The 24,932-nt window shown below is 51.2% G+C and overlaps 2 protein-coding genes across 2 annotated transcripts in view; one reads left to right on the forward strand and one right to left on the reverse strand.

Moving 5' to 3' along the window:
• Positions 1 to 973: 973 nt before the first annotated feature.
• LOC132678113 (uncharacterized) lies at positions 974 to 15,444 on the reverse strand. Its single transcript, XM_078435675.2, has 6 exons — positions 15,373 to 15,444; positions 14,529 to 14,658; positions 10,159 to 10,910; positions 9,514 to 9,645; positions 6,144 to 6,285; positions 974 to 3,013 (listed from the first exon to the last, which is right to left on the reverse strand). Exons 1-4 carry the CDS (start codon positions 15,442 to 15,444, stop codon positions 9,544 to 9,546), a joined length of 1,056 nt encoding a protein of 351 aa, XP_078291801.2. The 3' UTR covers positions 974 to 3,013; positions 6,144 to 6,285; positions 9,514 to 9,543.
• The window catches only part of ELAVL1 (ELAV like RNA binding protein 1), a 39,441-nt gene continuing 25,018 nt past the window's right edge, over positions 10,510 to 24,932 (forward strand). Inside the window, exons 1-2 of the mRNA XM_060630068.3 lie at positions 10,510 to 10,624; positions 23,586 to 23,773. Coding sequence (XP_060486051.1) covers positions 23,602 to 23,773 — 172 coding nt within the window. The 5' untranslated portion in view covers positions 10,510 to 10,624; positions 23,586 to 23,601. The remainder of the gene's footprint in view (positions 10,625 to 23,585; positions 23,774 to 24,932) is intronic.

Consider the following 24,932-nt stretch of genomic DNA (forward strand, 5'->3'; position numbering starts at 1 on the left):
CAGCGGCGTATCGGGTGCCTACGGATGTGGGGAAGGAACAAAGACCAAGACAGACCCTTCCTCCATGGCCATGGCTTCTCCGCTCTCCTGTGTGGACCTGGTGCTTTAACTGCACCGAGGAGGGTCTCCTTCCCTCTAAACTCAACCATCTTAAGCCCCTGGGCCCCAGTTGAATGGGGGAGTGGAAAGAACCCCCCCCAAGATGCCACCATGAGCCGATGACCCCCCACCCAGCTGAGCTCTCCTTCTCCACAGTGGTCCGTGCAAACTTTCTCCTCCGGACCCTCCTCTCTCCTAGACCCCACCCACCTCTCATCTGCATCCCACTTGGTCTTTCCTACTGTCCATCCCCTTGGGCCCGTACCCTACTCTCCCCCTCATTTTTCCAGCCTGGGGTGGAGGGTCACGTGCAGTGTAGGTGCGATTCTGTGCCCCACCTTGTTCCCGTACATCACGAGCTCTTTATTTAGCACCACGGTCCCAGCCGGTGGCTCCTCTCTGCCGATCTCTGGGAACGTGTGATCCTGTGCCCACTTGATCCTTCTGTAAAATGGGGCTAAGAGGACCCAGCTCAGAGGCTGACTGTGAAGACTGAACTGCAATCCACACAGTGGTCCGCCTGGAGGCGGGGAGCCCCTCTTATTCCATACGGTTGCAGGCCTCCTGTCTTTCCTAGCGGACGTAAAATTCACCGAGCCAGCCTCACCTCTGGGCATTCAGGTTGATGCCAAGCCAAAGGTGAGTCACTGAAGTCCACGAGAAGTGTCCTCCGGGGGGCGCCAGGGTGGCCCAGCCGGTTAAGCATCCGACTCTTGACTTCCGCTCAGGTCACAATCTCGTGGTTCCCGAGTTCGCACCCCATGTCGGGCCCTGTGCTGTCAGTGCAGAGCCTGCGTGGGATTCTCTGTCTCCGCCCCTCCTCCTCTAGCTTGCTCTCTCTCTCTCTCTCAAAAATAAAAAAATTTTTTTAAAAATTTATAGGAGAAAAAGTAACATCCTCCTGCAGACAGCCCTTCCACGGGTGACTCAGGATCACTGTGAGTGGTACGACCACAGGGGCAGAATATGAACCCTCTTCTGTGCTGGGCAGGTATCTTAAAATGGGTGTCTTCCCAATTTAATGGGGCTGCCGCCCCCGAAGAAAGCCAACGTGGGGGGTTCTGGCATGATCTTCACCTGGACTAGCCCTCATCCTTGGGCCTCGACAACTCGGTGGGGGAGCTGCTCTGAGGTTTGTTGACTCTCCCCTCCTGCGAACTGTTTTTGATCTTTGCTCCTTTGGTTCTTATCGATTTGTGTGAGCTTTTAATAGACTGATAACCCCTGGCTTGTTCCTATCACACAACTGGCTCTTGACACAGAGTTCAGGGTGCCCGGAGCACTCCGAGAACGGCTGCTGGGTGTGCTTTGGGTATTTTGTCTGGGGAGCTGGGAGGTTTGAAGATTTTTTATGATACAGGGAGTGTGGGTGTTGGGGGGGGGGGGGGCAGAACCTGGTAACAGAAACATCCATCCTTTGGTGCTCCTGCCCAGCTCGTCAGGGGCGGGTGGGAGGCACCGTGCACGTGGACTGCGGCGAGTACGTGAGTCCCTGGCCTGCTCCCTGTGGGCTGGAGGAAGAACGAGGCTGGAGAAGCGTCGCAGAGGCTACCTCCCTGCCAGTGACTCGCGAGCACTAAGTCTCCAGCTCATTTATAAAGACAAGATCAGGGAAGCCAGCCTGGTGGTTTCTTACAAAGTTAAACATAGCGTTACCATGTGACCCAGCCATCCACTGCTGGCTGTACACCCAAGAGCGTGGAAACCATGTTCGTAGGGGCGCCTGGGTGGCTCAGTTGGTTAAGCATCTGACTTGATTTCGGCTCAGATCTCGACCCTATGGTTCATGGGATCGAGCCTTGCACTGGGCTCTGTGCTGATGGCACGGAGCCTGTTTGGGGTTCTCTCTCCCTCTCTCGCTGCCCCTCCTTCCCTCTCTTTCAAAATAAATAAGTAATAAAATATATATGTATATGTATATGTATATATATATACACACACACACACACATATTCACATATCTCGTGGTTCGTGGGTTTGAGCCCTGCGTCAGGCTCTGTGATGACAGCTCAGAGCCTGAAGCCTGCTTCAGATTCTGTGTCTTGCTCTCTCTCTGCCCCTCCCCTGCTAGTGCTCTCTCTCCAAAAATAAACATTAAAATTTTTTTTAAATAAATAAACGTTAAGAAATATTAAAGAAATAAAAGAGGGGTGCCTGGGTGGCTCGGTCGGTTAAGCGTTTGGCTTTGGCTCAGGTCATGATCTCACAGCTCATGAGTTTGAGGCCCGCGTCGGGCTCTGTGCTGACAGCTCGGAGCCTGGAGCCTGCTTCGGATTCTGTGTCTCCCTCTCTCTCTGCCCTTAACCCACTCACATTCTCTCTCTCAAAAATAAACAAACATTTAAAAAAAAAAAAGAAAAGAAACATTCACAAAAATCACTACAGAAAACCCAACAAATACATGTGAAACATTTACAGGCAAAGCGAGAGACCTTGTTTGGCACAGAAAGGAAAAATCAGAAATCTTAAAAATGAAAAACAAAAGTGAGAGTGGCTACTCAAGTCACTGTAGGAACGCGGGTGACCGAGTGCACACACCTGGAAGTGAAAGCGATCGCTATGGGCGATACTCCAGGACAGGAGGGGAGGCCAGGCCACTCCGTGACCCCGGGAGCCAGAGCTACAGGGCCTTTCCTAGCCTTTGACCTGATGAGAGATAAAGCGTCCAGTGCTGTTCTTGCAGTGGAATGCTTACAGGTCAGTCAGATGCAGAGAGATCGTTCTGGAAAACAAAACTTGCCAAGCTCGTCCAGGTCAGTGACCCACGTTATCTCAGGTGGTGGCGGTCGAGGAGTCGCGGTTTTCAGACGAGAAGCGGGGCCGTGCTGCTCTTTGGGGCGTTAACGGCGCCACGTGCTCTGCCCAGTGCCCGCTCCCCTTGTGTCCCTGAGCAGGTGCTGCCACCTGCCTTTCACTAAGAAGCAAACAGAGGCGCAGGGAAGTTACTAGCACAGTGGTTCCTGAAAGACAGCCCCGCATCTCTTTGCCTGCTCCAGGGACGGGCCTTCCAGGTTAGAAATGTGCGCAAATGGGAACCACAGGGGACCGACACCCAGAAGGAGCCTTGGCTACCTGGTTTTCCAATTCTGAAATGATCAGGGACCTGAGCTCCAAACCGTTGCTCACCTGAAAATAAATGCTGCTGCCTGAGAAGAAATACAGCTTCTTATTTCTTTACACAACTGACCTACTCAGGACTCGAGATGGAATCAGACCGGAGTTGGGGCTGTGAAGTGCCTGAGTGCCAGAAGGTTCTCTGGGCTTGTCCAGGCGTGCCCGGCCTCTGTTCTCAGAACAAATATCTGCTTTGGTGCCTCGGCTCTGGGAGCTGACCAGTGAACGGCTGGCTCACTGGACAGCGACACCCATTTCTTATGGCAACAAAATAGCCCCCACCCACTTTGGGAACCCTGTAAATGGTTCAGATGTCACAGCTTCTGATGCGGACAGCACAGAGCCTACTTAGGATTCTCTCTCTCTCCCTCCCTCCCTCCCTCCCTCCCTCTCTCTCTCTCTCAAAATAAACGTACATACATACATACATTTCTCTTTTGCTACAAGACAAATTTTTTTACATGCTCACTGCCTATGGCAGGTGTACTGGTTCCTTGAGGCTGCTGTCACAAATGACTGCAATCTTGGTGGCTTGAAACAACACACATTTATTCTCCTACGGTCCTAGAGGTCAGAAGTCTGACATCAGTCTTGCCAGACTAAAATCAGGGTGCCAGCAGGGCTGCGGCCCTTCTGGAAGTGCTAGGAGGAAATCTGTTTCTGGCCTTTTCTAGCCTCTAGGGGCTGCCTGCATTCTGTGCCTCAAGGCGCCTCCTCCACCTTCAAAGCCAGCAACGGGATCACCGAACTCTGACCTCCGCTTCTGTCATCACATCTTCTCTGACTCTGATTCTCCTCCCCCCCTCTTGTAAGATCCTTGTGATTACATGTCCCATGTAGATCATCCACAACAATCTCCCCCTCTCTAGATCCTTAATACCATCTGCAAAGTCCCCTTTGCCAGGTAAGGTCACACAGTCATAGATGCCAAGAGATTAGGACATGGACATCTTTGGGGGCTGTTATTCTGTCCACCATAAGAGAATTCACATACTTTTTCTGAAGAGGGCCCAACAGTAAATACTGTGGGCTTTGGGGGCCATCTGGCCTCCGTTACCAGGACTGGCTACACAATTTTCAGGGCCCAGTGCAAGATAAAAAGGAGGGGACCCTTATTCGTGTGTTATTAAGAATTTTAAAACAGTGGGGTGCCTGGGTGGCTCAGTCGGTTAAGTGTCCGACTCTTGATTTTGGCTCAGGTCATGATCCCATGGTTCACGGGTTTGAGCCCTGCGTCGGGCTCTGTGCTGACAGCTCGGAGCCTGGAGCCTGCTTTGGATTCTCTGTCTCCCTCGCTCCCTCTGGCCCTCCCCCGCTCATGCTCTCTCACTCTCAAAAAATAAGCATTATTAAAAAAAAAAGAATTTTAACACGGGGACAGAGATGCAGAGCCCTATGAGATTATACAGTTTGCACAGCCGTGACGCAGGCCCTGCCTGAGCAAATTTGCTTCTGTTATGGCCAGAAAGCAGCCACGGGCCACATGCAGACGACAGGCGTCGTTGTGTCACTATCAAACCTGATGGCGACACGCAAACTGTGATTTCCTCGTGTCACAAGATGCTATTCTGCTTTTGCTTCTGGTTTTGTTTAAGTCGGCTCCACGCCCAACGTGGGGCCTGAACCCACGACCCTGAGACGAAGAGTCACATGCTTCACCGACTGAGCCAGCAGGGACCTCCTCTTTTGTTATCTTTTCAACCACTTAAAAATGGAAGCATCATTTTTACGTACAGGCCGACAAAACCAGGTGTAGGCTGAACTGAGCTATAATCTGCCAGCTTCTGGCCCACGGGATAAAATCCCGTCTCTGCCTGACTCGCCAGGGCCCTCCGAAGCTGGAGACTGACATCTAGTCCCACCTCACAATCTGCATCCAGCACTCCTGGCGGTTCCCGTTCCCTAACAGATCCCCCAAGACAGATCGTGCCTTCGTGCCCTCGGGCCCCTCCTTCCAGAAGCCCCAAGTCCCACATGCTCCCACTGTGCTCCAGCTTGGACGCTGCCCTCCACGAGGTGGCTCTGTGCCTATCCCGTCACCCTGGCTGGACTTACATGTCTGTGTGTCCTCCTCTCCTTCAGGGAGTGATGTGTTCAAGTGCGGGGGTGCAGGCCAAGTTATCTTTGGGTCTCCTGACCTCACGGGCCCTCTGAACTTAAAGTGACACCAAGAAGAATCTAGAACTTTGGTAGCTAGAGTGTACTCAGATTCCAACCCCTAAAAACCAAAACTATGCTTCTTACCTAAACCAAAAACAAAACAAACAAAACCCCAGAGCGAGAATTTCCTACCTTAAATTCAGACCAAGAAAATAAAGATCTCGGAGACCAAGCTGACCTGGGTTCCAATCCTGACTGTCCTTGTGAGACATGTGCCTTTGGACAAGTCACGTCCCTTGCACTTCAGACTGAGTCTCGATTCGCCACGGCTCACCAGGCCGTGTGACTTGCCCCTTCCAGCCCATGAGTCTCCTCTCCTGCCCCTGTCTCCACCACTGGCCTTTTCTCAGTTCCTAAGTGTGCCAGGTTCCCACCTGCCTCAGGGCCTTTTCACTTGTTGTTCTTGCTGCCTGAAACATTCTGTCCCTGTTTGCCTGGTGACCTACCCTTCCTGCCTCAGCTGCAGCCCCACTGATCTGGAAAGTCTTCCCTGGTCACTCCAAAATGAAGTCAGGCTCTCCTGCTACATGCTTTGCTGGCACTCTGAACCTCTGCAGAGTGTAATTATTTTGAAATTTTGTAATGATAGTCATTGTGTGATTTCTCATCACTGTTAACAAGAATAGGATTTAATAAGTACTTCATGCCACACTCTGTTCCAAAGGGTCTAAAAGTGGGTGATTTCATTTAATTCTCCCAGTGCCTTCACAAAGTATTATAATCACCCCCATTTCACAGAAGCTGAAGCCCAGAGATGTTAAATAACTTACCCAAGGTTGCACACCCAGTCGATGTTGGAGTTGACCTCTTACGCCTGTACCCACAGGTTGACTGGGACTTCCGTGAGGGCAGATCCCGGTTCTAGCATAGTCACTGTTGTATCCCCAGGGCTGAGCACCTACACCGGGTACACTGTGGGTGATTAAAAAGTATCGATGACCTAAGGGGCACCTTAGTGGCTCAGCCGGTTGAGCATCCAACTCTTGATTTTGGCTCAGGTCATGATCTCTGCTGACCATGTGGAGCCTGTTTGGGATTCTCTCTCTCCCTCTCTCTGTGCCCCTCCCCTGCTCTCTCTCTCTTTCTCTCTCTCTCTCTCTCTCTCAAAATAAATAAAATAAACTTAAAAAAAAAAACTTTCGATGACCTAAAAGAAACAACACCCCAGTAGCAATGAGCATTCCAAGTGCCCAGATCTTGGTTTCTTTTTATCTTATTTTTATTTTTTATTTCTTTAACGTTTATTTATTTTTGAGAGAGAGAGAGACAGAGTGAAAGCAGGGGAAGAGCAGAGGGAGGGAGACAGAATTGGAAGCAGGCTCCAGGCCCTGAGCTGTCAGCACAGAGCCCAATGCGGGGCTCGAACCCACAGACTGCGAGATCATGACCTGAGCTGAAGTCGGACGCCCAATTGACTGAGCCACCCAGGTGCCCCCAGATCTTGGTTTCTAACACTACTCTCTAATAAAAGGAACCAGGCTGGGAGAAATGACTGATTCTAGGACTGGGGCAGGAAATATGTGAGATAAACCCGAGGCAGCCTGTAGCACCAGAGAGTAAGGAAGCGCTCCCAAGAAAACCAAAAAAAACCCAAACCAAATACACAGACGGGAATGTGTCGAGGAACCACAGGAGCCAACTGAAAGCACCCTCAATGGCCAAAGCTGGAATAATTCAAATAAAATAAAGTAGTATTGGGTTATAGCCCAGAGAATAAAATAAATATCTAGAGATCACACTGATATAATCACATAATGCATAAGCTGGGGGCGCCTGGGTGGCTCAGTCGGTTAAGCGTCTGACTTCAGCTCAGGTCGTGATCTCGCGGTTTGTGAGTTCGAGCCCCGCGTCAGGCTCTGTGCTGACAGCTCGGAGCCCGGAGCCTGTTTCGGATTCTGTGTCTCCCTGTCTCTCTGCCCCTCCCCCGTTCACACTCTGTTTCTCTCTCAAAAGTAATAAATACACATTAAAAACGTAATGAATAAGCTGACAAATCAGGGAAAGAAGAGAAATCTCCCATGCAGAATTCCACAGAATTTACATAGATACCTCATTTAAGGAAGGGAATGTACCTCTTCGCTCTTTAGGTACGTGCTGCAGACAGTGACTTTCTTCCAAAGTATACAGTACAGAGAGGGAGGGGGAAGTAACTTTAGAGTGGACAAACCTGACAAACGCTACCTTGGCCCACGATCAAGGCCAACACCAACAGGCACAGAACACAATGGAAGTATATACCTTTAATGGGGTGTGATGAGAGTTACACCTTACATCTGTGGTCTTCCTCCCCACAAACCCCATCCCAGTCTTACCACAAGGAAAACACCAGATAAATTCCGACAGGGGAGCATTCTACAATACCTGATCAGTCCTTCTCAAAATCATCAAAAACAAGGAAAGTCTGAGAATCTGCCATAGCCAAGAGGAGCCTAAAGAAACAGGGTTCCTGGGTGGCTCAGTCGGTTGAGCGACCGACTTCGGCTCGGGTCATGATCTCACGGTTTGTGAGTTCGAGCCCCGCGTCGGGCTCTGTGCTGACAGCTGGGAGCCTGGAGCCTGCTTCGGATTCTGGGTCTCCCTCTCTCTCTGCCCCTCCCCACTCATGCTCTGTCTCAGAAATAAACTTTAAAAAAAAATTTAAAAAAAAAAAAAAAAAGCAGGGCATCTCAGTGAATAGGATCGTAAAAGTTCTCATTGCAACAGCAACGAGATATTTGTAATTACGGGTGTTAACTAATTGTAGTAATTATCTTATGTTATACACATACACCAAATCGTTATGCTGCACATCTAACACTAATAGTGTTACACATCGATTATAACTCCAAAAAAAGGAAGAAAAAAAAAAAACAAAAACAGAGTACCAGGACAACCAAAAGTAATGTGTCATCCTGCATGGGATTCTGGAAGTTAAGTAAAAAACAAGGAAATCTAGTAAACTATGAACTTTGGTTGACATGTATCCCTACGGCTTAGTCAATCCTAACAAATGCATCGTGCTAATGAAAGATGTTACTAACAGGAGAAGCTGGGTGTGGGGAAAACGGTAACTCTGTACTTTCAAATATTTCCGTAAATCTCCAACTGTTCCAAAAGACAAAGTCTATTCATGAGAATGATAACAAGGCATAGATGAATAAATGAAGGATTTCATTCTTCACCATGGTGACAATGATTAAAACTCCCATCTCGGGGCGCCTGGGCGACTCAGTCAGTTAAGCATCCGACTTCAGCTCAGGTCGTGAGCTCACGGTGTGTGGGTTCGAGCCCCGCTTCGGGCTCTGTGCTGACAGCTCAGAGCCTGGAGCCTGGTTCAGATTCTGGGTCTTCCTCTCTCTCTGTCCCTCCCCTGCTCGTGCTCTGTCTCTGTCTGTCTCTCTCTCAAAACTAAATAAATGTTGGGGCGCCTGGGTGGCTCAGTCAGTTGAGCGGCCGACTTCGGCTCAGGTCACGATCTCGCGGTCCGTGAGTTCGAGCCCCGCGTCAGGCTCTGTGCCGACAGCTTGGAGCCTGGAGCCTGTTTCCGATTCTGTGTCTCCCTCTCTCTGACCCTCCCCCGTTCATGCTCTGTCTCTCTCTGTCTCAAAAATAAATAAACGTTAAAAAAAAAAATTTAAAAAAAACAACTAAATAAATGTTAAAAAAAAAATTAAAAAACAAACCAAAAAACTCCCATCTCACAGAGCTTTTGTGAGGATTACACAGAAGAATGCACATGAAGATTCAGCACCAGATTCAGAGGATACGCCACCACATTCTACGAAATCTATGCCATCCGCTAGAGGAGCCACAAGCTCTATGTCACTCAATTAATTAATTGATTGATTATGGTACTAAATTTAAATTAAGTAAAAATGAAGAATGTTAAAAATTCAATGCTGTGGTGGCACCAGCCACACGTCAAGTGCCCAAAAGTCACCTGGAGCTGGTGGCTACTAAATGAGCCGTGATAAAGAACATGCCCATCACTGCAGGAAGTTCTCCAAACAAGGCACTAAACAACGAATGGCATAATTACTTGCTCAATTCCTGCCATCCCTCCGCACATGCCATCTTCTCAACCTTCCCCACCTCCCTCTTTCAAAGCGCAACCCCCACATTCCCCATACTCCCCTTCTCCAGTGTACTTCTTCTTCTTACCTCTCTCCACCACTTGATGCGGAATCCGCTTCATTTCTTTCCCGTCTCCCCAGCTAGCATTGCAGGGTCCAATGCAGGAGCCACGTGGTTGCTGAGCTCTTGAAACGTCGCCAGTCGAACCTGAGATGGGCCCTACGTGTAAGACATACAAGATTTCAGAGAGGTGTGGGGAAAAAGAAAAAAAGAATGTAAAAGACCTCTTAAGTTTTTATATTGATTACACGTAGAAGGAACATCTTACACATACGGAAATAAAACACATCGTTAAAAGTAACTGTTTTCAACTTTTCTTTCCCCTAACACAGCTACTAGAAAATTTAAATCACGCCCCTGGCTAACATTTGGGGCTAGCATTTTTGTCTGTTCGCTGCCCATACAAGTGACTGGCGTATAGTAGACACTCAATAAAACTTTAATGACTAACTGCTGAGCTGGGCCTCTGGGAACCCGCTAGCTCCAGTAGTCAACGCTGAATTAAGGCTGACCACGTCCCATGCTCCACCTCCTCACCATACCAGATAAGGAAACTGAGGCCCGGAGAAGTGACGTCAGTCCCTTCCCAACGGCACGTAGTGCGGAAACGTCGGGGTCGGGATTCGAACCCGGGTCCGGTCCCCACAGCCATGGCGCGCTGACCATTACTACCTGGCGGGGCGGCGGCGGGAAAGACAGGCGCGGGTCACACAGCATGCGCTCCACAAGGGGCGCGGCTCTTCGGCCACCGCCTTCCGCCGGCCTCCGTGGGCTGGGCGCCAGCCGGCCCCCACCGCGGCCATCGCCGGCCACCCGCGTCTCCGCCGGCCGCCGAGCCCTTCGCAGGCGGCGCCAGCCGGAAGTCCCGCCTCCGCCGCGCGCCCCTGGGCGCCGAGACAGGCACGCCGGCCAATGAGAAGCGCACCGTGGAGGACGCCGGCCAATGGGCGCGCGCGCCGGGGGGGCGTGTCCGGGCCGCGGGCCGGAGCGGGTCGTGCGCGCTGAGGAGGAGCCGCCGCCGCCGTCGCCGTCGCCGCTGCCGCCGCCGCCGCTACCGAGGCCGAGCGGAGCCGTTAGCGCCGCGCCGCCGCCGCCCGCCCGCCCCGGAGCAGCCCCGGGCCCGCCCGCCCGAGTCCAGGTGAGGCGGGGGCCTTCGGCGGCCCCCGACGGGGTAGGCCGCGGCAGGCCTGAGCTCGCCTGGCCCGGCCGCGGGCGCCCGCGGGCCTGCACCGGCCGAGGCCCAGGCCGCACCGGGCCGGGAGGGGACGCGCGCGGGCCGCGGCGGGCGGGCGGGGGCCGGCCGGTGTGGGCGCCGGCGACAGGCCCCGGGCCGGATTCCTCAGCCGCCGCGAGGGGCGGGCGAAGGGGACACGGCGTGGGCACGCGCCTGGCGGCCGGGCTCCGCGGCCGGGGCCCTAGTAGTCCTGGGAGCCGGGGGCGGGAGAGAGAAGCCAGAGGCGAGGGAGTGGGGTGAGCGCCTTCAGCGCGCAGAGGTCACGGCCCACAGGCTCGCTCCCGGGGGAAATCCTACAGATTCTTTTGTGGTCGTTGTCAGAGGATCGCGGTCGAGCGGAGATCCTTTTAGAAGTGTGCATACCCTTCAGGATGTATGGGAACCCTAGGGGGGAAAAATATATTTTTTGAACGCCATCTCTAACAAAGCTGTTTTTGGGGCGTGGGACGTTGGGATTTGTAAAATGTGTGTGTGTGTGTGTGTGTGTGTGTGTGTGTGTGTGTTGAAAACACAACCTGCACGCATTTGAACAATGGGGGATGGATGCTCTTCCTTTTCCGGCCTCCTCTGATGCTCGGCTTCTGGGTTTTGATACCTACTGTGTGCAGGGAAGGTGGAGAAGAACTTTTGCTTGTGCTGTCCCTGGAGGGACAGAGCCCCCACCCCCACCCCCCCGCCCCTTAGCAGAAGTGTGCACATAGGATCCATATGGCCATTGCTCCAGAAGTGGGAAAATGAGAAAGATGATCCGACCACAGTAGGGTTTCTCAACCTGGGCACTAACATTTTAGGTCTATCACGCTTGGTTTGGCAGGGGGAGGGCTGTCCTTTGCGTTGTAGGATGCACGTTGTAGTATTTATTGACTAGCATTCCATCAGATGCCAGCAGCATCTCCCCCCCCCCACCCCCCCCCCCCCACCCCCAGTGCTGAAGATCAAAAATGTCTTCAGACGTTGCCAAAAGTATCACACACACGAAAACCACCACGGGACTGAATGATCTTTTACTAAAAGTTGCTCCAGCCACAACGCTGATGCCTTGGTATCCAGGGCTCCCAAGACCTTGTACAAATTCAACTGTGGGAGCCTTAGTTTTCTTATCTGTAAAATGGGGTGGAAAAATTGCTGTGTGGATTTGAGAGTGTGGGAAGCTCCTAGCAATGGCCTGAGTGTGGGAAACACCGAAGAGGTAAAGTTTAAATAATCGCCAGTATTTAGTGAGGGTTTGCTATGTGCCTGTCACTTCACAGAGCTTTATCCCCAGGCCCTTGAGATGGGTGCTGGCGTACTTTACATCTTCGGGACAAACAAACCGAGGCTTAGATGGGTCACTTGTTTTGACCAGGCTCGCACACTAGGGTAGCTGAAGCGGGATTTGAACTCAGGACCTCAGACTCAAAGTCCTTACTCCTAACTACAGAATTTTATTGCCTTTATGATCACAAGTGGCCAGGAGAATTCCGTCCAGTTGTCATTGAGCATCTTCTGTGTGTAAAGTGTTGTGTTGGGATCTGTTAACAAAATTTTGTGACCTCAAGGACCACAAAGAGGCTGAGATATAGGAATACCTCAGAATGTGGAAATAAATAATGTTTATGTTGAAGCACTGGTTTTGAGGAGGCAGAGTTTCAGTCTAGGTGTGCTGCCTGTGAGGTCATGGTGCAGCAAGTGGAAAAAGAGAGCATTGTGAAAACACTGGCTTTTTGCCGCTTGCTTATTGCTTCTCTTGTTCCCCACTTCCCATTTGCATGTTTTCATACTCCAGCAAAAGTTGTCTTTTTTTACTGCAGATCTGATCGTGTCACTCCTGATTAAAAGTTTTTGGGTGGAAGAAATTTTAATTTTTTTAATCTCTGTAGGTGACTTTAAAGCCAAAGTTTGGGATCCCAGGTCTTGCACATTTTAACCCTCCCTTCCTTTTGCATTTCACCTGCACCTAGACCGGAACCTCTGACCCTCTCTGCCTGTTGTCCCCACTGCCTGCCACGTCCCAGTTCTCCTCCACCTAGAGATCCTTTCCTTATGCTCTGTGGCCCCACTCAGGGCTCACTCACCATTTGAAGCCTCCTCTGATTGCTACTCTCCTTCTCCTCCCCTCTCCCCCGCCAGAATCAACTGTTCCTCGCTTGTGTCCCCATCCCATTCAATGGAGTCAAATGTTGAATGGTGAGGGAAGTGCAGTTGCTGCCTTTTGCCCCTAGGTGGCAATAGTGAGGCAGCGAGGCTGACCCGAGCCTGTAAGTCAGGGGAAGACCAGAGGAGAGCAGCCTGCAGAAGGGAAGTGAGTCTTGCTCCCCTCCTTTAACCAACTCTCCCCGCTCCACTGCTAGGCTCTGGGAGGCAGTGGTGATTACAGTGTGCGGGCAGATTGTTTCAGTTATATACTGACTGGTGTGGAAGCACAGGAAAGGAGACTGTTAACCTAGGCTTTGGTGTGCAAAGGAGATCACAGAATGCTTCCTGGAGGAGGTGGAGTGGGGCGGGGAGAGGGGTTAGCCAGGTACAGACCACAGGGAACAGCTTTGCACGATACAGGAACAGCATCTGCAAAGGCACGGGAGTGGGAACCTCTTGGTTTGTTCAGGGAACCACGTGGAGTCTGGTAATTCGGGGGCAAGCAAAGTGAAGTAAGCAGGGCACGAGGACTCATGCGGCCACTGTGCAGAGGGGTTGGATGTTGTCCTGTAGGCCAGCCATGGATGATTTTAGGCCATAAAGTGAAGAAGTCAGATCTGTTCACAGTTGGAAGAGTCGGAGGGGGATAATGCTGAAGGCCAGCACACCAGTCAGGAGGTGATCACTTCCCTCTATGTAGGAGAAGCTGTGAATGTGGCCCAGAGCTGTAGTGGTAGGGAAGGAGGGGGGATGGGTTCGAGACATGGCTGGGTATGTAAGAGACACAGGACTCAGTGGGTGTTTAGATGTGGGACGTGAGTGAGCAAGAGAGGACAGCAGTGGACGATTCTGGGTCTCTCCCTGAGTGACGAGTAGAAGGATAGTGGTCAGTAAGAGAAACAGCGAAGGCGAGAGGAGTGGTTGGGAACGTGGACGTAGACAGGAAAGTGCCACTGGAATAGAACGCACGTACATGGACATGCTGCGAAACAGGAAGGGGCAGAAGGTGTTGTCCGTACTTGTCCGTGCGTGTCCGTACGTGCTGGGGGGGGTCTCACTTTTATGATAACTGTCCATCCCCACTTGACCCCGGGCCTCTGGGTGCCTTGGCCAAGTCAGTGGTCGTACTTTTGTAGATTCAAGACACAAAACGCAACTGTTTGCTCATTGTCTGGGGAACAGGGAGAAGGGGAAGAAATTGCCTCCTTGAGGAAATTCTCACCTGATGTAGAAGATGAGGTAGCGACCGGGAGAAGCAGCGGGTCGTGACAGCATTGAGAGCGTTGAGAGAGATGGTTGTCTGCTGCTTGGTTCTTGTGTTTGATGAAAGAGCTGCTGTCCATACTGGTTGTTGTGATCAGAGAGGCGTGGGCAGGAGTTTTCAGGCGCAGCCAACAGCCCCGGGTGAGTGAAAGGAGGGCACAAAGAGGTCCGGAAGCCTGAGTGGACTGGTTTGGGCAGGCAGAGGGGTCGAGAAGGTGAACTCGGAGATGACTCTAGAAAAGTATGTCCGGATCAGGTGGTAGAGGGTTTCTGGACACAGTCAAGAGGTGATCTTGGAAGTTTGTGTTTCTGGGGGAAACTCCAGGATGGACGGACTGGTCAAGAGGCTTTTGTGGTACGAGGTGGTGGGTAATGGCCTGAACTTGGGGGCTGGGATGGGTTCTGTTCCTTTATCTTATATACCCCGTACCTTGCTCTTTGGCTGGCACACGTTCGGCACTCTGTGTATACTTGGGAGAAGGAGGGCCAGAAGGGGGCTCGGGAGTGACTGGATCCAGCAGCCCACCAAAAACGACATCTCTACTGGAGGAAAGACATCTCTACAAAGGAAGGAAACAGTCCAGGATGATCCAGTGGCAAGACTGATGTCACCACGAACAGAAGTAGGGAGACAGGAGGTGGAGGAGTGATTTGGACGGAAAAGACCTGATTGGGTTTAGAGAGATTGGGTTTGAAATAATCATGTGGCAGGGAGACCACTTGGGAGTCTGTCTAGGCAAGAGATAACAGGGACCTGAACAAAAACGATGGCAGAGAGATGGGGGAGAGGGCGACATATCGCTGATGTGCATCTGGCGGAACTTGGTGCCTACTTAGGTATGGGGGACAGAGACAGGTGGCTTGGGAGATACATGTGTCCTGCCACCAGAGGAAGTAATTCAGGGGAGGAGGAGGTTTGAAGAGGGGGGCAAGGATCGGAGGAGAGGGTTTAAAGGTGTCTGCGGTTGGGCACAACGAGGTCAGGGAGGCGCATGTTCCTCTTGATTTTGTTAATGAAGTAGGAGTAAGGAGATGGGGTCAGAATAAGATTGATATCTCTATTGGGCAGATTGAGAGGCGAGCTGACCCATCAGCTTGCACGTGCGGTTGATGGTGAGGGAGCATAGACCACCAACCGGGTCTTCCACACGTGTGGGGCTGTAGTCGTGAGCTCTGTGACTTCCCTGGAGTCCCGGCCCATTAGAAATGGCATCAGAGGTTTGGATCACTTCCAGGATCCCAGGGGCAAAGAGGCAGAGTGCTCCTCAGTGGACCTGGAGGCGGTGAAGTGGCCACTTGCCGAGCACCAGGAAGCGTGCCAGGCGCTGTGAAGCAGGCGGCAACATCCCCGTTTTGCAGACAAGGAGACTGAGGCTCCAGGAAAGGAAGTGCCATACTCCACGGTAGTGTAGCTGATTAACAGTAGGGTTAGTGCTGGAGCTCAGGTCTGTCAGACTCCGCAGGCCAGTCCTTCCCGCCGTGCCGTGTTGCTTTGCAGCTCTGCACGAGAGCCCTGGAGTGGCCTGGACCAGCCAGAAAGAAGCTGGAAACTCTAGCAGGGCCGTGGAGCCGATCCTGTCTCCTCCGGCCTGTGGAGCACTTGGACTGGGCCAGACACCAGCCTCACCTGACCTGCTGCTTCCCGGAGCTTCTCAGCCTGGTGGATATGTAATTGCTGTCACGTAGCCTTGGCTGGCCCAGTCAGGTGGCTTTACCGGCCACGGGCTGCAGGAAGTGGCGAGTAAGGAAATACGTACCGTGTTCACTTAAGCCCTCCCCTCACAGAGCAGTTGTAATTGGGTCAGGTGGTACGTTCACTTTTTCTCTGGCACCCCAGCGTGTTTCCTGGGTGACCTTACATTCCTGAGGCTTTTACCTTGGAGAAGTCAGAGTTTTACATCTGGAAAGGACCTTAGAAATCATTGAGTCCGAGCCTCATCATGTGATGTGTGAAGTGTCAGGATTGAGCCTGAGGATCTCTTCGACTGTTCTAGTTTTGCTCTGGCTGGAGTAGTTCAGCACGCCTGCTCTGGTGCCTATAAAGTGAGACGGATTCTCACCGGGGCGTGATGGGAGCTAGTCTTGCTGCTTGACCTGTGTAAGTTTTTTACACACACGTCTTGCCTCTGTGCACGTAGCGCTTATATGACTGATGTGAACAGTATTGCTGGAGTCACAGCTAGGACCTAGCGGACAGCTAGGGTTGTTGAAAATAGTGCAGTGGGACTGAAGACTCTCAGAGATCATCCAGGCAGGACTTCTCCATAATGTATGCAGTTACTGGAAACGTTTCCAAATCACCAGGAATTGCTTTGCTAAACGAAGTTTCCCCTTTTATTCCCCATGATTGAGTTTGATTCTGTGGGATGGGATGGATGATCCCAGAAAAGTAAGGTACCGAATGAATGAGTAGGCTATTGATACAATTTCCACCCGCCCTTTAACATCAAGTGGCAAATACACGATTCCCAGGTGGGTCTGAGACCCAGTGTCTGTCTGTCCCCCATCACCCCCAGCCCCCCCACCCCACACACACACCGTGTGTGCCTGGATGACTTATCTACAGTTTGCCAAGTAGTGTGGGTTGGGCAGGGACCCTTAGGGGACACCGCTGTAGGTTTGGGCCCCCAGGCTGTCAGCCATGATGTGGGTGAAAAGCAAATAATTAGGTGTTAGAGTGATTTGCCCATCAATAAAGGTTTGGGCTGACGGTGAACGGGCCCAGGGAACGGAACGGGCCCAGGGAACTAGGGCGACCTACTGTCCGGGGGGACTTTTCACAGATAAGTGAGGAGGTGATGGAGAGGGCAGACACTCTCTGCAAGAGGAGCAGCCAGCACAGAGACACGGCAACAAGGTCTGCAGCTTGCTGGGGAGGAAGTTGGAGCCAGGGGCCCCATCACGAAGGGCCTTATGTTTTGTCCATGGGAGGCTCTCTGGAGTGACCATCAGAGGCCTGGCTGGCCCTGCCGCTTCTTAACAGCGGGACGACTGACCCTGAGCAAAGTCATGAATCTCCGAGCCTCAGTGAGTGGGGACACCACTGACAGGGAATGCCCAATGTGTTGACCGGGAGGAGTCCACGTGCAGAGACCGCTGAGTGAGAGGGCACGGCCTGGTGAGCTGCGAGGTGGCCAGAAGTGGCTATGACTTGGAAGTCACTGATGGTCGGACAGAGACGAAGGCCCAGCTGTGATTGGTGCTCGCCAGTAGCGAGCTTGGGCTGGGTTAGCGATGTGGATTTGGAAGGGTCAGGGGAAGGGACCCAGAGAGCAGGGTGGGGCAGCCCTGAAGCATCGAGAAACCCTGCGTTTAGAGTTTGAGTTTCTCCACTGTTGCCGGTTGACCAAGAACTGGGCCTGCAGGGGCTACTCAGCCTCACCCAGGGTGTCAGGAGGAGGCAGGGTGCTGGGGGATAAGGTCCACTCTTTAAATCTTTTAAAATTTATCTTCCAGTTCGCTCCTTTTGTAGAGTTCTTTGAGTTTTGGCAAATGCATAGAGTCGTGTTACTACCTCCACAATCAAGACCTGGGAAAGTTGCACCCCCCCCCCCAACTCCCCCCACGAAGCAAAAATGCCCCCTGGTGCTCCCGCTGTGTGCCCCATGCTGCCGTTGCTCCCTGCCCCTGGCAACCACCGATCCATCCCTATGGTTTTGCCTTTTCCAGAACGGTCTCATGTGGTATGTGGCCTTGGAGTCGGGTTTCTTTCACTCTGCGAAATGTATTTGAGATTCATTCAAGTTGCGTGGATAGGGAATGCTGTTTTATTGGTGAGCAGAACCACATTGTGCAGCCTTCCATAGTCTCGCCACTGATGGCTTGAGGGGCGCTTGAGCTGCGCCCGGTTAGGGTGTTGATGAATCAAGCTGCTGTAAACACTTGTGTGGGGGTTTCTGTATGAGCACAGGTTTGCATTTCTCTTGTATGACGACTAGTATAGGATTGCTTGGTTTCACGGAAAGTGTTTAACTGTCAGGCGCTGCCCGTACATTTTCCAAAGCGACTGTAACATTTTTGCATTTTCCACCAGCGATGCACGAAAATTCCCCGGTTTCTCCACATCCTCACCAGAACTTGAGATTGTCTGTTTTGTTGTTGTTTGCCTGCTTTTGTTTTATTTTGTTTTAGGCATTTTAAATGGATTGGGAGTATTCTCATTCCAGATGAGTAACGGTATCTCAGTGTAGTTTAAATTTGCATTTCCCTAATAAGTAATAATATCAGGCATCTTTTCACATGTCTGTTTGCCATCCATATATCTCCTTTGGTGTGTTGTTTGTTCACATCTTTGTTTATCTTTAAAATTAGTTTAGTTTAGGGGTGCCTGGGTGGCTCAGTCAGTTAAGTGTCCGACTTCGGCTCAGGTCATGATCTCGCGGTTTGTGGGTTCAAGCCCCGCGTTGGGCTCTGTGCTGACAGCTCAGAGCCTGGAGCCTGCTTTGGATTCTGTGTCTCCCTCTCCTTCTGCCCCTCCCCTGCTCACACTCTGACTCTCTCTGACTTTCAATAATAAATAAACATTAAAAAAAATTTTTTTTTAATTAGGGGTGCCTGGGTGGCTCAGTCTGTTAAGCGTCCGACTTCAGCTCAGGTCATGATCTCATGGTTTGTGGGTTTGAGCCCCGCATCAGGCTCTGTGCTGACAGCTCAGAGCCTGAAGCCTGCTTCAGATTCTGTGTCTCCCTCTCTCTGCCCCTCCTCCATTCTCTCTCTCTCTCTCTCTCTCTCTCTCTCTCTCAAAAATAAACATTCAAAAATTTGTTTTTAATTAGTTTAGTTTAATTTTTTTTACCCCTCCCTTAAAATTAGGTTGTTGTCTTGTTAAGTTTTGAGAGTTAAAAAAAAAAAAAAGTGTATATTCTGGATACAAGTCCTTTTTCAGATACCTGATTTGCAATTATTTTCTTCCAGTCTGTAGACTGTAATTTTCCTCGCAGTGTCTTTTGCAAAGCAAAAGTTTTACATTTTGATGATACTCACTTTATCAATTTTTTAAAGTGGATTGTGCATTTGGTGTGGTGTCTAAGAAATCTTTGCCTCACCCAATGTCACAAAGATTTTCTCTTAGAAATTTTCTGTTTTTGGGGTGCCTGGGTGGCTCAGTCAGTTGAGCATCCGACTCTTGGTTTCAGCTCAGGTCATGATTTTGAGTTCATGGGTTCGAGCCCCACATTGGACTTTGCACTGACAGCGTGGAGCTTGCTTCAGATTCTTTAGATTCTGTGTCTCCCTTTCTCTCTGCGCCTCCCTTGTACACTCTCTCTTTCTCTCTCAAAAATAAATAAATATTAAAAAGAGAGGGGGAGGCATCTGGGTAACTCAGTTGGTTAAGCATCGGACTTTGGCTCAGGTCATGATCTCACAGTTTGTGAGTTCAAGCCCCATGTCAGGCTCTGTGCTGACATCTCAGAGCTTGGAGCCTGCTTCAGATTCTGTGTCTCCTTCTCTCTCTGCCCCTCTCCTGCTTGCACTCTGTCTCTTTCTCTCTCTCTCAAAAATAAATAAACATAAAAAAAATTTTTTTTAAAGAGAGAGAAATTTTCTGTTTTTATATTTTAGAACAGAGGTCGGCACACTTCTTCTGTAAAGAACCAGATGGTAAATATTTTCAGCTTTTTGGGCCATATGGTCTCTGTCACAACTACTCAACTATGTCACTGTAGTGCAAAAGCAGCCACAGACAATACATAAACAAAAGAGTATAGCTATGTGCCAATAAAACTTTATTTGTAAAAACAGGTGGTGGGCCATATTTGGTCCACAGACCATGGTTTGCCAACCACTGTTTTAGAAAGTCATCTTTTTGGGGCGCCTAGGTGGCTCAGTTGGTTTATCTCCAACTCTTAATTTCAGCTCAGGTTATGGTGTCATTCATGGTTTGTGAGATTGAGCCACACATTGGGGAGGGGGGGCGGAGGCTCTGTGCTGACAGCGCAGAGCCTCCTTGGGATTCTGTCTCCCACCCCTGCCCCTCTTTTGTGCACGCACTCTGTCAAGTAAATAAATAAACTTAAAAGAAAAAAAAGTCCTTTTTTTACCAAACAGAGAGGACACTGCACTCTGAATAATGAGAATGGGGTAATTATTGCCCAGTTCATCACTGGTGAAAGCAGGGGGAGGGAGAAGGCAGAACAGTAGGTGCCTAACTCAGAACAAAGGTGAGGAGAGGGAGAGAGAAAGGAGAAAGGAAAGAAGATAAATGTTTGAATCACCTTTTGAGCAGACTTCCTTGTGCATTTTAATTTTTCAGAGTTAACCCTTGCACTTTGGTTCAGGCTTTAGCAGACGTGGTTGGTTGGTTTGTTTGTTTTTATGCTAATCTATCTTAAAGACTTGTGGCTGCAGATGCTTTAACAGATTCGTAGAGTTTTTCATGAGTGAGTCCAGTATTGCTGGTGGTCCCATGCCTTCTACTGAAAATTCGTATTTATTTAACCATTCTCTAACTCACATTTCGATTCTGTCTACCATCGTATGAGCTATGGGATCATGGGTTCCTCACATACTTCCCTGCACGTATGTGATTATTCGTGGAGAACAGATTCCTACGGTTCTAAATCAGAGGGTAGCATTTGTATTAAAAATTTTCATAGGGGCATACCTGGGTAGCTCAGTCAGTTAAGCGTCCGACTTCAGCTCGGCTCCTGATCTCATGGTTCGTGAGTTGAAACCCCACGTTGGGCTCTGTGCTGACAGCTCAGAGCCTGGAGCTTGCTTTGGATTCTGTGTCTCCCTCTCTCTCTCTCTCTCTCTCTCTCTCTGCCCCTCCCCCTGCTTGCACTCTGTCTCTCTCTTTCTCAAAAATAAATAAACATAAAAAAGTTAAAAAAAATTTTTTTTCATAGACACTGCAGGTTATCTGCCAAAAAGGTTGTACCATCATATACTTGTATCAATGGTGTGTGAGGGTGTTTTCCCCCCTGATCCTTAGTCACATTGGATTTTATCCATTCTGGGTGGTCTTCTGTCTGACTGCCAGAAGGTGGCATCTTTTTTGACATTTTCCTCATTATTCATGAATTTGAGCTCTCCATGGTTTATTAGCCATTTGAATTGCCAGCGTCTATTAGTTGTGACTCATATCCATTGTCCACTCTCTGTTAGTGATGTGTCTTTTTTCTTATGAATTTGTAGATGCTCTGAATCAAGTGGTCTCAGCCTTGGGAGTATTGACATTTGGGGCGGGACGTTTCTTGGTTGCAGGGGGGCCATCCTGGGCCTTTTGAGATGTTTAACAGCATCGCTGACCTCTACCCACTAGGTGCCAGTGGCACACCACCACCTGTATTCGTGATAACCAAAAGGGTCTCCAGACCATGCCCGGTGTCCCCTGGGAGCGCCAGGTCACCCCAGCTGAGAACCACCGACCTAAATAATGTAATAGGTGTAGCACGTATTTTCTCCAAGTCCGCTGTTTGTCTGTGTATGGTGTCTTTTGCCATACAGAAGTTCTTAATCTTATGAAGTCTGACTTTCCAGTCATTTCTTTCGATGCTAACCTATTTTATAGAGAACAGGGAGAATAGAACATTTTCAAATAAATAAAAGAAATGCTGGGAGAGTGGACTAACTTTGCACGTTGTGTGTGGTCGGAAGCAAATTAGGAAGTGGGAAGGTAGAGAAGAGCCAAATGTTTCCCGCAGGAAAAAAATAAAGTAATAAAATACAAAACACACCACACCTAACTCCTTTCTCAGTGCTGACTCAGGGGGGGAGGTGGGAGCTGTGTTCAGGTTTTTACATAACCGCAGGCAAGGCTATTTTTGAAGAAGGCTGCGTGAGTGCTCCTGACAGCGGGCACCGGGTTCTCAAGCGTCAAAACAGGGCTGGGCAGGAGGCATCTGGAGAAAGGGATGGGCCGCCCCCGAGACCTCCCGGCTGGTGGGCCGCAGGGCCCCTTTCTCAGAGATGACACTTCAGCCCCATGGGAGCGAGTGCCTGCATAGTTAGAGGCAGGGACGTGGGACATCTTAGATGTGGCAGCCGCACGGCCAGTTGTGCCTCCAGAGGAGCCGTCCTGGTGCTCTCGGCTGCACTGATCTGGACTCCGCTCTGAAGCCATCTCTGTGCTGTGATGCTTCCCCCCGAAAGTGAAGGCTTCTGCGGGCGGCCATCGGCATTCCAGAGCCTGCAGCCTCTGAAGACCAAGTGCCTCTGGTGGAGAAACCCTAACCTCTCCCAGTTCCGTGGCTGTGGCCTTCGGAATAAAGGGATGCAGATTGCCGTCGTCTGCCTGCCTGAGGCCAGACAGGCCGTCTGAGTCAGGGTGCTCAGGTGCACGTCGCGGTCTCCTTAGTACCCAGCTGCACCAGTAGTGCACGCGGAGATGAGAGAAGGCTCTTGAGATGAGCCGAACGCTTTTCACAGGAGCTTGAGTTACGGCGCTAGAATTGTTTGTGGGTGGTGTTTTGTTTTGTTTTTTAAGTCAGCTCTGTGGAACCCATGACCCTGAAATCAAGAGTCACACGCTCCAGGGGCACCTGGGTGGCTCAGTCATTTAAGCGTTGGACTCTTGATTTCGGCTCAGGTCATGATCTCACGGTTCATGGGGTCGAGCCCCCTGCGTCAGGGCTCTGTGCTGATGGCGCAGAGCCTGCTTGGGATTCTCTCTCCCCCCCTCTCTCTGCCCCTCCCGCACTCGCACTCTCAAAGTAAATACAGAAACTTAAAAAAAAAAAAAAAAAAAAAGCCACTTGCTCCACTGACTGAGCTAGCCAGGCCCTCCTATTTGTAGGCTTTTAGAAGCTCCTTGGGAAGAGAAATGGTTGAGCTTGAAGCTGCTTTGTTTTGTTTTAGAGCGGCTTTCGGGTCGCAGAAAGGTTCCGCCCCCAGCGCACAGTCTTCCCCGTTAGTCACATCTTGTGTTGGTGTGGTGCTTTGTTAGAACTAAAGAATCTGTACGGTTTGCCTTAGGGTTCCGCTCTTTGTGTTGTACGTTCTGCGGGTTTGGACAGATGTGTGATAACACGCACGCACCGTGAAAAGATCACACAGAATAGTTTCGCTGCCCTAAAAATCCTCTGTGCTCTGATGTTCTTCCCTCCCTCCCTCCTAACCCCCGACAATCACTGGTCTTCTTACTGGCTTTAGAGTCTCGTCTTTTCCGCAGTGTCATATAATTGGGGTCAGACAGTGCGTAGCCTTTCACACTTAGCAATGTACATTTGAGGCTGCCCCAAGTCTCCGGCCCCGTAGCTCATTTCTTCCTGTCACAGAATAACACTCCGTTGTGTGAACGCACCAGACAGTTGGAGTCTCTTTCTCCACTCGCCTGTTGAAGGGCAGGTTGGCTGCTTCCGGTTTCCGGACGATTACGAATGAAGCCGCTGTAAACATCCGTGGGCATGGTTTCATGTGGACCTGAGTTGAACTTGTAGCGTTGAAAAGAAAACCCCGAAGTGCCAGTCACGGTGTTTTGCCTTAATGTCCTGCAATGTGGACACTTGGAATTTACTTGACTTTTTTTTTTTCTTCTCTGTCTCAGATTTTTAAAAAATACAATGTCTAATGGTTATGAAGACCACATGGCCGAAGACTGCAGGGATGACATCGGGAGAACGAATTTAATTGTCAACTACCTCCCTCAGAACATGACCCAGGATGAGTTACGGAGTCTGTTCAGCAGCATCGGTGAAGTCGAATCTGCAAAACTCATTCGGGATAAAGTAGCAGGTAAAGGAACCGAGAGGGTTTGCGAGGGGAGCTCGTGGTCCTCCCGCGGGGCACTGCCTCCTTGGCCGGCGGCTCTGCAGTGCTCCTTCGTGCAGAAGGGGCCGCAGCCTTGAGCCGATGGCTGTGAAGTTTCGTTTTTATCTCAGGCTCTACTTTGCCCTGGCCCTGGCGTTAAGATTTGGACATAGGTTCCCAAGAGTTCATCGTAAGCCAGAGTGCGCGTACATACAAAGTGCAGTGGTGGGAGGGGAGGGAAAACGAGGAAACCCCCGCAATGAGGACCGCTCAGAGCTGTAAGAGACCAGAGAACGACAGCCTGGCCCGGCTCGGTCCCACCTGTGGAAGCGACGCTGGCCCGTGGCAGAACATGGAGCGTCCCCCTGGGCGGCCCTTCCTGGGCCGTGGGCTGTGCTGTTTGCTGTCACGCAGTCACATCAGCTGGAACGTCTGAGACGCATAGAGCTTGACCTCTTGTGGAGCCGGAGCAGGGCAGCCGATCAGCAGGCAGGCAGTAGGGTCGGGTGCCGGCTGCAAACCCCGCTCTCCCGCTGCCTCCGTGTGCGACCCCTAAGCCTCAGTGGCACCCGACGTAAAGTGAGGATGGTGGCTCCCACATCCTGATCCTTAGTCGCCTCGAACGGGTTTGCAGACACCTGAGAAGGCCATCCTTATGGAGCAGCCTCTGTCCTGAGAGCATGGTTTCAAGGAGCAAAACATGGAAAGACCAGGTGCTACAAAGCGCTTCCTTCCTTTTGTCCCCAGGGAGGAGCATTGTTTTAGGGAGCTGCCCTCTTCCTCCTCCCTCTTCCTCCTCCTCCCCCTCCCCTTCTTCCCCCCCCTTCTTCCCCCCCTTCTTCCCCATGCCCCTGTTCTCCTCCTCCCCCTTCTCCTCTCCCTCCTCCCCCTTCTCTCCCTCCTCCCCCTCTCCCTCCTCCCCCTCTCCCTCCTCCCCCTCTCCCTCCTCCCCCTCTCCCTCCTCCCCCTCTCCCTCCTCCCCATCTCCCTCCTCCCCCTCTCCCTCCTCCCCCCTCCCTCCTCCCCCTCTCCCTCCTCCCCCTCTCCCTCCTCCCCCTCTCCCTCCTCCCCTTCTCCCTCCTCCCCCTCTCCCTCCTCCCCCTCTCCCTCCTCCCCCTCTCCCTCCTCCCCCTCTCCCTCCTCC

This window comes from Panthera onca, chromosome A2 (assembly GCF_046562875.1).
Source record: "Panthera onca isolate mPanOnc1 chromosome A2, mPanOnc1 haplotype 2, whole genome shotgun sequence".
Lineage (NCBI taxonomy): Eukaryota > Metazoa > Chordata > Mammalia > Carnivora > Felidae > Panthera > Panthera onca.

What these genes read in the sequence shown, in the direction of transcription:
- LOC132678113 (XM_078435675.2), bottom strand. Translation starts at nt 15,444, where the DNA reads ATGTTGCCGCCTGCTTCACAGCGCCTGGCACGCTTCCTGGTGCTCGGC. An exon ending in GGCCACTTCACCGCCTCCAG is followed by an intron (nt 14,659 to 15,372) that starts GTCCACTGAGGA and finishes CTTCCTTTGTAG; the next exon opens with AGATGTCTTTCCTCCAGTAG. An exon ending in TCCCGCCGCCGCCCCGCCAG is followed by an intron (nt 9,646 to 10,158) that starts GTAGTAATGGTC and finishes TCTTACACGTAG; the next exon opens with GGCCCATCTCAGGTTCGACT.